This window comes from Anolis sagrei, chromosome 1 (assembly GCF_037176765.1).
Source record: "Anolis sagrei isolate rAnoSag1 chromosome 1, rAnoSag1.mat, whole genome shotgun sequence".
Classification (NCBI taxonomy): Eukaryota; Metazoa; Chordata; class Lepidosauria; order Squamata; family Dactyloidae; genus Anolis; species Anolis sagrei.
Genome location: NC_090021.1, coordinates 246,592,273 through 246,604,503, shown reverse-complemented (window position 1 = coordinate 246,604,503; position 12,231 = coordinate 246,592,273). Strand labels below are relative to the sequence as shown.

General features: G+C 39.1%; 1 protein-coding gene across 1 annotated transcript in view; it reads left to right on the top strand.

The window, feature by feature from the left end:
- PTPRJ (protein tyrosine phosphatase receptor type J) overlaps nucleotides 1–6,287 on the top strand; it is a 108,564-nt gene extending 102,277 nt beyond the window's left edge. The window contains exon 25 of the mRNA XM_067462612.1: nucleotides 1,555–6,287. Within this exon, the coding sequence (XP_067318713.1) occupies nucleotides 1,555–1,713 (159 nt within the window). The 3' untranslated portion in view covers nucleotides 1,714–6,287. The remainder of the gene's footprint in view (nucleotides 1–1,554) is intronic.
- The last annotated feature ends 5,944 nt before the right edge of the window (nucleotides 6,288–12,231 follow it).

Genomic DNA, 12,231 nt, shown 5'->3' with positions numbered 1-12,231 from the left:
CACTTCTGAATTCTTCAGAACAACAAAGTTATAGAATAGCTCACTGTAGGTGGTAATAGTTTTCCTCTCTTCATATCCATACACAAGGGGACTGAGGAGGAAAGGGCCACCTTTCCTAGTCTCAAACCATCGTGTTTGAGACTAGGGTGAAATGCAGTGAAGAGGACAGATAATAATGTCTGTGTGTGTGGTGTGCTTGCACAAGAAGTCCTTTGTATTAGCCTTCTGTTTGAACAGTAGAAATCTAGCAAGGGAGAGAGTGAATTCCATTTATTTGCCTTCAGTTTATTTATGGCATATGTCCTTGGGATATCTTGCAGTCATGAAAACCTAAAGCACCATAAAGAAAATACAAATCAAAACAAATGAGACATGTTTGAACATTAAAATATGGAAATTGGTTGTGATATGGAAATATTTGGTTATTTGAAATGCCAGCAATAAATTTTAAAGTTAAAATTTAAATGCCTGCCAAAAAAGAGGGTCTTTTTTGAAATGTTTATAATGAGGAAACTGAATGGATCTCCCCTGGCAAGGTCTTCCCAAAGATGGGAAGCCACCCACTAAAAATATTATTATTATTATTATTATTATTATTATTAAGACTTAGAGCCTGTTGCACCATTTCTCCAAAGGAAAATACTTCAGGGGTGATCTTAACATCTGATAAGGAAAATGGGAAGATATTGCTGTTTCGGTCACACTAGGCCTAGACCATTTTAGGATTTAAAAATCTCCATGGAGCTTTTACTGGAGATCTTACCTGCGCATGCCAGAAGAGAAAGATCCTGTTAAATTGAAAATGATTTTTTTTCACCCAGTGAAATCATGTTCGAGAAGACTAAAACAATGCATGTGTATACATAGTAATCTGGCTTCAGGCCTGATTGTAGGACTGAGATGGCTTTGGTCACCTTAGTAAATTAACATATGCCAGGAACTAAAGATTGGAGTGTGTCTTTGTTAGCCAGTTTTCAGTATTATCCACCATGGTACTTTTTTGGGCTGACACTCAGGATTGAGACCTGGAGGTGCTGTTCTACAGTGGTTCCAGGCCTCATTGGGGTGCATCTGCATTGTAGAACTGGTGCAATTTGACACCACTTTAACTGCCTTGGCTCAATGCTATGGAATCATGTATGTCCCTGCACAAGCCAGGCAAAGTTTTGGTAACTGCATGGGAAGGCTTTTCCTGATTCCCACCATCACACAGAGCCTTCTCAGTAGCTGTTCCCAGAAATTCACTTTCCTGTGAGGTTGGGTTAGATTCCTCCCTGGTTTAGTTCCACTAGCAAGTTAAAACATTTTCATTTAGAAGGCCTTTGATTTTTCATTGTGTGGCAGAACACTGTTTGGAAGTAGTGTGCTGTTTTATCTTATGTATTTTTAAACTGTTTTAACAATGTGTTTTGAATAAAACTGTTATTGTAAGCCACCTTGAATACTTATAGGGAGAAAGGCAAAATAGAAATAAAGTTAATAAATAATAGTAAAAGTGGTGTTTAAATTGTTCTTAATGTTTGTAATATTTTTTTTTCTCCTCTTCCCTTATAGGACCAGTATGTCTTCCTAAACCAGTGCGTTCTGGACATTATTAAGTCTAAGAAAGAGACGAAAACAGATCTTATATATCAAAATACAAATGCCATGGCAATCTATGAGAACTTTACACCATCACCACACACTGGGAAGGCAAATGGATACCACATATAACTGCCAAGGAATGACTTGCCTCCTGCCTATGACGTGGGAGAGGGAATACGCACTGGTTTTATTTCCTCTTTAAAGAGAAATACTTCTTTTCCATTTTTAAGCAATGGACCTGAATATGCACATCCTAAAAATCCCAGTAGGAACTGTGGTTTCTATATAGTGTTAAAGGGAAAATATACTGTATTTTGCAAAGGAGTTCTGCTGTGAAGAAGTTAAAGAAGACTCGTGTTATTGGTGAACTGAACTTATACCAATGAAATCATGAGATATGTTAAAAAAATACTTTTTAATTAGTTTAAAAAATTCCATGCTCAGATGTGTTGGTTACTGGTTCTTTTCTAAGTGTCCCAGAGATGTTAGCTTGCATGTATTGGTTACTTCAGCCAATGACTGTCTACATAAGAGGGACTGTAAGATCTTTCTCTTTAAAAGCAGAACACAGAACCTTTTACAGATAGGATATTTTATTATGAAATTGTGCCTTTTTTCTAGCTATTTTGCTAAAGACAACATTATCAGAGTGCTATATTTTTATATCAATTTTTTCAATTGAAATGGAGCATTTAAATAAGGCTAATATCAGTTTTGTATGTGGAATATCTTTTCCTGGTTCTTCCCTAGTAAAGAAGATGCACCATTCATTGTACTTACCCTTTCATCTTCAAAAACTTTATTACTGAGTAAATTCACTGGATCATGTGAGGCCAATAACATCTGGGTGATATCTTGGTTGTATCAAGGGCAGAGCTTTTTTTTTAAAAAACATGGTTGAAGTTAAGCATTTCCAAGTTTCATTTTCATTTTAAAATGTTTCCTTCTTTCTCTTTTCTTTCTTGTCGACTTTTGGTCCAAGCACGTTCATGTCCTTTCAATGCCATTTTCTATCTCTAGCTGATTTTCATTCTCAGCTCCATTTTTGTCCTCAGTCTCATTTTCTCTTTCTGCCATTTAATCTTATGGACTGTAGTGATCTGTGAATTTTTAGTCGACTGTTATAACTGTATTTCCAAGGTGCCTGTAAACACAACCATGTGAGAGTCATTGCTGCAGGTTAAACAGCCATGAGAAGAGGTCACTCTGAAATCAGTGAGGGCAAAAGAGAAGGAAAATGAGGATGAAGTGAAATGACAGGGTGTCAAACTCATTTAAAATGTGAATGCAGGTATTATTTTTGCCTTTTAGAATAAGCTCATTTCAAAGCAATGATTGAAATTAGAGAATGTTTGGCCTAGATAGACCATATCAGATAAATTATGTCTCAATACTTGTGAAAGCAGGACCACTAAATGTGCACTGGTTATCTATTACTTGTGGTGGCTCAAACGATGTGGAGACGCAGTCTTGTGTAGCTTCTAGTAAGTTCAGCATTACTACACATGACCTCTGCATCCTCAGGTTTCAAAGCAGTTAGTTACAGGAGAGTAATAATGCTGGTTTCATTCAGTGAAGATAAATAACAGGCCATTGCCTCTCCAACTGATCACAGCTATCCCACTGGCAACTTTGAATGCCCACTTTATCATCAGCAGTTATCTGAACTTGATAAACTTGATAGCTGTCACCTCCACTGACTTTGGCAATTGGAAGAGGAGGTCCATATACCAACCTGAGCTTTAACTGTGTGTGTAAGAGTACGTGAATGACTTCACTGTTCTGGTTCATATTTTTTTATGTTCTTGTATGTGATAAGGACTTATTTAAAAGTGCAATATTTGATTTACTGAATGAATGGTTGCCTCTATTTCCATAGAGTTTTACTCAGGTTCGATGTCTCTTCTTACTCTTTCTGTGGTTTATGTTGTTAAATGAAGTACTCCTATGGCAGAGCGCTCCCAGGAAAGTTCATTGACTTTATTCTAATGAGAAGTAAATGTACAAAGAACTACTGGTTCTGTCAATTGCAGAATATTTTAGCCAGTTAAAACTGAGGTGTATATTTTTAATGTTATTGTGTATCAAAGAAATGTAATTGCTCTATAATTTTTGTTTGTTTGTTTGCATTGTGCTGCTGTAGTTCTGATGGATACGATTAATGAAAATTGAAGGGTTCTCCGTTAAATTAATATTGTTGGTACACTGATGTTAAAATTATGAAGTGTTGCTAATGAAGGAATTATGGTGTGGGAAATGAAATGGGGTTTGAGGATGGGATTTGGTTTCGTTTTGTTTTAGTCAATGCGCTGGCAGCATTAGAAACTGATACGATCTTTGAGTGTATTGTAGAGCTTAGACTATAATGTTCTAGTATTGTGGACTTTTCAGCTTTCTTTAATGCCAAACCCCTTTGAATTACAATGAGTTTAAATAGCCAAAATGTTAATGCTGACAGGTATAGTGAATGCATCACAGTTTTGAGGTACCTCCAAGCCTGATTCTGTGGCAAAATCTGTAGTGTCTTTTGGAAACAGATTGCTGTAAAATGCAAAAATGGTTTTCCAGCCTGTTCTGCTGTTACTTTGTACATCTCTGGTATTAGGTGGAATGGCATTGGATTTTGCTATGTGGATCCAACTTTTTTATACAAAAAGAAGTAATCTACCAGTTTCAAGCATGCCACATTCTAGTGTAAGATTTTATCTCTATCATTAAGTAAGACTTCAAAAAACTTCAATTAGAAATTATTTTGAAGATACAAATTATGTTCCCAGGTGGAAATGCAGTTAGGCTAGTGGAAGAGGAACACAAAATACACAGAGGTTGGGTACAAACCGTTTATGATGTTTCCCTGCATCATTTTGGAATCAAAAATCATTGCTTTATCAGGTTGGATTCATGTCTCCAAAGACACCATGCATGAAGAAGCTTTTGCACAAGGATGTATGTAGCCTAGATAAGAAGTAATGATTTGTCACAATCAAATCCTAACACAACTGGTGCAAGCAGCCATCACACGTTCTGAAATTGACATGCAAACTGGTTAATTTAAGACCTTCCCTTGGGAAAGAAGTATTTAGATGAAAAAAATTGCATTTTTTTAACAAAGTGCCTGCTTACTTCTGTATAGATGGCTGCCTGTACTGTAAAATCTACCAGAAGTGGTACCTACTTCCAATTAAAATAGATGGCATCTTTTCTAAACAAAACAAATACTCTCTAAAACAAAAAGCCTAATGTTTGTAATGATGGAAATATTAATTCATTTTTTTCTTAAAAAGCTGTGATGCACAGGAGTCGAAGGTAAGGAATTAAATTTCAAATAGGTTCAAATCATCATATGGTGAAGCAATTGGCAAACATTAAGGAGCAGATAGGAAAGCAGGGACTATATACTCTTTGCTAGACTCTTCCCTCCCTCTGTGCCTCCCTGTTTATCCTTTGGATCCAGTCTCAAGCGACTTCATGACGTTGATGAGTGCTCCTAGATTGCAACCCTTGACAGTAGGAAGCAATTGTTCTAAGATTGAAGTAGGTGTGATTGGGTCATGGCTGGACTGGGATCAATAGGGAGGAAGCTGTCTAGCAAACACTTATCTGACCACAGGGGAATCTATGATTTAACTCAGTGGTTCCTAGACTTTTTTCCTCCAGATATTTTAGACTTCGGCTTACAGAAAAGTTAGCCACTTTGTCTAATAGGTAAGGATTCTGATAACTGAAATCTACAACATCTGGAACATCAGAGTTGGGGAACCACTGCATTAACTGATGCTGTAACTGCCCCATCCTAAACATAATGGGAAGATAGCATAACTGTCTGGGTTATCTCACTTGACTGCATCTTAAGCACACTGTTCTGGCAGTTCTGGCCTAACAGTTAGGGTGGAATGCTTTCTTTAGACAGGTTTGTGACAGCAATAAAAGGCAGCTAACTATCAACTACCTAGTTTATTATTTTGACCACTATGGGGACACTGTTTTTTTTTCTTCTGGCACCAAAATGCCTTAGTCTGTCCCAGTTTGCTGGTACAGCAGCAACCAAGTTGGATAGCTAAGTGGCTTGAATAGAAATAATTTGTCACTGGTCTGATCTGTTATATAATTTCCTTTTAATGTAGGCTTAGAAGTTATCAAAAATACCTCTGAATACATCATTAACATTGCTAGGAGTATTCATCCATTCAAAGTCTTAAAACTAGGAGGAGCAGTGTGAGGATCAGGATTCAAAGAATTGTACATGCAAGACGAGTCTTGCTTGCTCTTTTTGGCACAGCACTTCTCATTACCAATAAGAGAAGATCTTAGCTCTAAAAACCAGCAAGTTTATTAAACTTCAGTTCTATACATTCTTACAGAAATATGTCTTACTAATGGGACCTACCTTTGAACAGAGATGCCTAAAAATTTACTTTTCAGCCGTGGAAATTACAGTAGGAGCAGTATCAAGCAAAAGCCTCGTGCCCTGGTGCTTGCCAATATCTGCCACTGGATTTTTTTTAATTTCACAAGGTCTAATTTTAAAAAGGGATTTGTGTCTGCGCATCAGATGTTGGTGTTTTGATTGTGTTTTCAAATTATGTACAATTTCCAGTGTTTCATCTGTTGTATAAATGTTCGCATTGTACCATTCTTAATTTTAATGGGTTGATCAACTTTCAGTGACAGAAAAGCAACTAAAATAAAGCATTGACATCACAGTTTTCAATGTGTGTTCTTTTGAGAGTAATTAAGTCAACATCTGCCACCATTTCATCTCATCAGTAAACAGTTTCAAATTCTTAAATGCAAGAAGGGCTGAGGAAAGCAACCATGTAGCTGATTCTGCTCTGCAGAAGGTTTGTGTATGTGTGTGTGTGCCCCATAGAACAGATTAGGGGTGCTTTTTATTAAAGACTAGCTTGGGGACCCGGCGCTGCCTGGGCTATTAGAGAAAGTGGGTAATGGCGGTTCTGTATGCCAAGTTTGGTCTTTATTGGTCACTGGATAATGGCTGCATTGTTTTCAGGAAGTGAGTGAAGGCACTTGAAGTGCCATCATCCATCGTCCACCCTCCTCCAAACAGCAGCAGGATATAGAGTGGGTCATGGGGGCTCTGTGTGCCAAGTTTGGTCTTTATCAGCCATTGGATGAGGGTGGTAGTGGTTTCAGGAAGTGAGTGAAGGTAATGCAAGTCCCATCATCCAAAGTCCATCCTCCTTCAAACTGCAGCATGATGTAGAGTGGGTCATGGGGGCTCTGTGTGCTAAGTTTGGTCTTGATCAGTCATTGGATTAGGGTCGCAGTGGTTTCAGTAAGTGAGTAAACGTACTGCAAGTCCCATCATCCATGGTCAACCCTCCTCCAAAACTGCAGCAGGATGTAGAGTGGGTCATGGGGGCTCTGTGTGCCAAGTTTGGTCTAGATTGGTCATTCGATGAGGGTTGCAGCAATCTTGGGAAGGGAGTGGAGGTACTTGAAGTCCCATCATCCATGGTCTGTCCTCCTCCAAACTGCACCAAGATGTAGAGTCATTGGGGTTCTGTGTGCCAAGTTTGGTCTTGATTAGTCATTGGCGAGGGTCTCAGTGGTCTCAGAAAGTGAATGAAGTTACTGCAAGTCCCATCATCCATCTCCAAATTTTTCCAAATGACACCAGGATGTAAAGTGGGTCATGAGAGGTCTATGTGGCAAGTTTGGTCTTGCTCAGTCATTGGATGAGGTTCGCAGAGGTCTCAGAATGTGAGTGAAGGTACAGGAAATCCCATCATCTATAGTCAACCCTCCTCCAAAACTGCAGCAGGATGTAGAGTGGGTCATGGGGGCTCTGTGTGCCAAGTTTGGTTTTGATCGGACATTAGATGAGGGTTGCAGCAGTCTTGGGAAGGGAGTGGAGGTACTTGAAGTCCCATCATCCATGGTCTGTCCTCCTCGAAAGTGCACCAGGATGTAGAGTGGGTCATGGGGACTCTGTGTGCCAAGTTTGGTCTTGATCAGTCATTGCCGAGGGTCTCAGTGGTCTCAGGGAATGAGTGAAGTGACTGCAAGTCCCATCATCCATTGCCAAATTCTTCCAAACCACACCGGGATGTAGAATGGGTCATGCAGGCTCTCTGTGTAAATTATGGTCCTGACCCATCATTGTTGGCAGTTGTAATGGTCGTAGGAAGGGAGTGCAGGTATTGCAAGCCCCATCGTCCATGGTGCATCCTCCTCAAAACTGCACCAGGACGTAGAGTGCATCATGGAGACTCAGTGTGGCAAGTTTGGTCTTTATCGCTAATTGGATGAGGGTTGCAGTGGTCTCAAGAACTGAGCAAAGGTACTGCAAGTCCCATAATCCATGGTCCATCCCCAGCCAAACCACCCCAGGATGTAAAGTGGATCATGAGAGGTCTATGTGCCAAGTTTGGTCCTGATCAGTCATTGGATGAGGTTAACAGCGGTCTCAGAATGTGAGTGATAGTACTGCAAGTGCCATCATCCATGGTTCATCCTCCTCCAAACTGCAGTAGGATGTAGAGTGGGTCTTGTGTGCTCTGTGTGCCAAGTTTGGTCTGTATTGGTAATTTTCTGACAGAGCCCCTGGCCTTTTCCTTTCCTCTCTTTGTCATCTCGGAATCTTGGAATTGAGGCTGGCCAGTCAGACCATATGCAAATTTCCTTCTCATGTCCCCATTTCTGTCATGAACCCTTTTCTCCACCAGGGGCTCCTGTTGAAGCAGACCAATCAGGGACCATATGCAAATAGCACCACAGCAGCAGCCAGTCAGAATCTTGGAACTTTCAGGCTGGCCAATCAGAAAGCCGGCACATACACTGCCACACTTCCGCCACATACAAACTTTGACTTTTATTAGATAGATAGATAGATAGATAGATAGATAGATAGATAGATAGATAGATAGGGTAGCTACTAAGGATGCCCATTCGTTTGCCAAGTAACCTTATGCTGGGATAAAAAGACTTCAGACTCATAGAGTCTACTTTGGTTTTTGCCAGAACTCCCAGATCCACTAAAAATTTAAAAAGTGGTTTTGGAACAGATGTATGTTTAGAATTAACAGGGTGTCTCAAAGCACATACACCTTTTTCAGGTGTTACCTGGAAATAGTCAACCCATGAAGAATGGAAACTTATTACTCTGGAGATAGTTTTCTATCGGGGGAGGTCTCAGAGATTTGGAACTCTGATTTTTTAAAATTCGAGATTATGTGTACCACTTCCATGGGTTGGAATAGGAAGGGAGGGAGGAGGGGGAGGAGGAGGAAAAACTGAAATGTTGCAGCAGCTTTAAGATTAACTGGTTTTTGCTTTCACATGAGCTTTCATGGGTATAAACCCATTTCAAATGTAGTTCTAAGTATGGTACTGACTTATACAGTTATGGAATAGAATATAATAGGATCCAGAAAGAAAAAATCATAAGGTGATACAGGTTTTCAGATGGTCATTTAGGCCCCTTCTACACTGCCATATAATCCAGATTATCAAATCAGATAATCCCATTTTGAACTGGATTATCTGAGTCTACACTGCCATATGATCCAGTTCAAAGCAGGTAATCTGGATTTTATATAGCCGTGTAGACGTGGGCTTAGTGTTGATGTGTGAAAGCAATAAATCTGCCTTGGATACAGGAGAGCTGCTGCCAGTCACCAGCATTAGGCCAGATGCACCAAAAGGCCCCACTTACTAGAATGCAGTCTGAGCCTTGCCACATGCACAGTGGAGGACCTTCTTATAGCCGCACTAAAGGCACTCCAAGTGGCCAGCTTCTGGCCAAAGAAAATTTAGTTCAATGCCAAGTTTTAAACTTGTGTTTTTTGTATGCATTATAACTGTATTCTCAGTTTGCTTCTGACACAATAAATAAATACCAAAAGGCTCATCCAGTATAGAGTAGCTTGCTGGAAGAATAAGAATTCAAAAGTAAGCATGCCCATGGTAATGGGCAAATGATGATGATGATGATGATGATGATGGAAGGGGAGACAGGCCACCCCATTCCAGAACAGGCATGAACTGGCTACTGATCTCTCTGTGCTGGTCTATTCCTCATGTATAACTATTCCTTGCTGGAAGATATAAAACACCTTTAATAAAATATTTACAAATAGCACTCCTCCCCAGCTTCCTATTTAACTGTTCTCTCCTCCCCCATTATTCTCAAGTCGAGCCCAACTCATCATACCATGCTATGATACCATGGACATTAGGAAAATAAAATTCTGTAAGACAAATTTAGAAGCTAATATTTCTGAACTCACAGGAAAAGTAGCAAAAAGAACACTGGTTTGAGGCGATAATTGCTCCTTTTCAAGCTCCCCACAAGCATATTTCTCTTTTTCTAATGTTGGGAAAACATGCTTTACTAATGAAAACAGCAAAACATATTCCATGAATATGCAGTATTGGCAATAGAATCAAAACTGCATGTTCATGGAAGGATGGAAAGTGACTACTGTATTAAATGGCACAATCCTTTCCAGCAGTCAGAGCTCTCCTTTTTTTAAAAAAAAGTATCAGCTCCCACGCCAGAGATGTGTAATGAAAAATATTGGAAGTATATTTTACAGCTGCTCAAATTCACCGGGTGAACAGAAAACAAAGGTCAAAGATGTTTAACTGTATTTTTGTTTTTCCTTAAATTGCTTTCTATAATATTGCAACTTGCATAGATTGCCTCCCCGCCTGTGTGGCCTGGAATTGATTTATCTCCATTTTATAAAGGAAACTGTGTGTGTGTGTTGGCTTTCGCTAATGGCAGAGGCAGGTGGGTGGAGGAATTACTTTCACCAAAGAGATGCTTGTTACCCTCAGATTCAGCATTTAATGTGCAACATTATCTCGCCAGTAGAGAATAGGCTGTTTAAAATATACTTATTTAAGATATACTTGGAATATTATACACCTGTTTAATAAGCAAGGAAAAAGGAGAGCTCATTTGTGGAGCTTGCTTCCAGAAGCTACCAAGACCATCAGATTATTTATTTTTTTACAGGAATGGAATAAAACATGCTGAGGATATGCATTCTTTTGCTACAAAACACAATTTTCCAAGCACTGTACCAAAGTGATTTGATACATTTTGATACATAGTTTTGATCTGTGCATAATATTCTATTCCTAGCCAACATGAGTCCCTCGGGATGAGAGGGCAGGTTAAAAATAAAGTTGTTATTATCATTGCATTATTATTTTGCTGTCACCTAAAACTCATTTTAATATATTTTGCATTTGGAACCTTTTGAAAACAAACTCCACTACCTCTGAGGATGCTTGCCATAGATGCAGGTGAAACGTCAGGAGGGAATGCCTTTAGAACATGGGCATATAGCCCGAAAAAACCTACAACAACCCAAACTTCAGATTTGTATTTTGTTTTGTTGTATGAATTAAATACCTCTATAGTTTTAATTCCATTACTCATGTATATGGTGTCCTAAGGTAGCTTCCTATAGCAAAATAAAGACATTCCTTATTTTATTTTATGTATTCCTATAGGCAAAATATGGGCATTCCCATCCCATTAAGAATTATTCCCTGTGAATTAATGTTCACTTCAGTCCTCAAAATTACTGAAGTTCATTTACATCCAGAACTCATATTTGTTGTGTTTGTTTTCTCTTGACTTTTTCTTGTGATGCCCAGATTGTTTTTTCTAATGGTTCAGTGAGGTTTTACATTCCTGCAATGTGAGAGATTGGGGGAATTGAAGAAACTTCCATGGGGAGGGCAGAATTGCTAAATGCTTTTGTTTGCTGTATTTAACTACCTTCTGTAACTCTAGATTCTCCATAATCCTGTGACATTTTAGAAACAAGGTACAGAGATGGGATCTGACTATATGTAGAGTAAGTTCTTCATTGGCTATACTATAAAATGAGTCCCATTCAACAGTGTGCAAGCTATAAATGGCAAGTTGATGGCTCTTTTTACAACTGCAGGCATAACCACCCAGAGCTGGCCCTGTTAGTAAGCAGAGTGGGGCAGCTACTTCAGGCGGTAATTTTGGGTGTTATGAAAGAAAAATCATTTAACGATTCATTTTATTTTATATTAGCGTACGTACCCATCACTATCTGGGTTTGCATTTTGCAAGCTATTAGAAAAATTAATTGTTTTATGATTGTATAAATGTTCAATTACCACACTGAAACACAAAGCAGGACTTTCTCTGTCCCTCAGGTATGGATCACACCATACTGATATAGACCTCCATGGCAAACCTTTAATGTGGTTACAGCTGGCTCTTTCTTGCTCACTCTTCATCACATTGTTTGCTTTTCTCACATGCTCACAGCAATTGCATTTCCTTTGCTTTAGAAGGGACTTGTCCTATGGTTTTTTTTAAAGATATTCTACAGCTACCTCACTTGGTTAAAGAAGCACAATTATTGACTACTCTGAAACACAGCAGTACTTTCTCTGTCCCTCATGTATGGGCCGCACCCTACTAATAAAGGTTTCCATGGCTTTACTGTCCTCTTGTGGTTAGTTCTGAACAATGCAGGGTAGCAATGTAGGTCTCTTTTTTTTAAATGACATGAGTAGATTTCTGCACTTTAAACTCCACAAGTATGATGTTGAATAATGAAGGGTATGTGTACCAAGTTTGTTCCAGATCTATCCTTTACCAGCTCTTCCACAACTCCTCCCAAG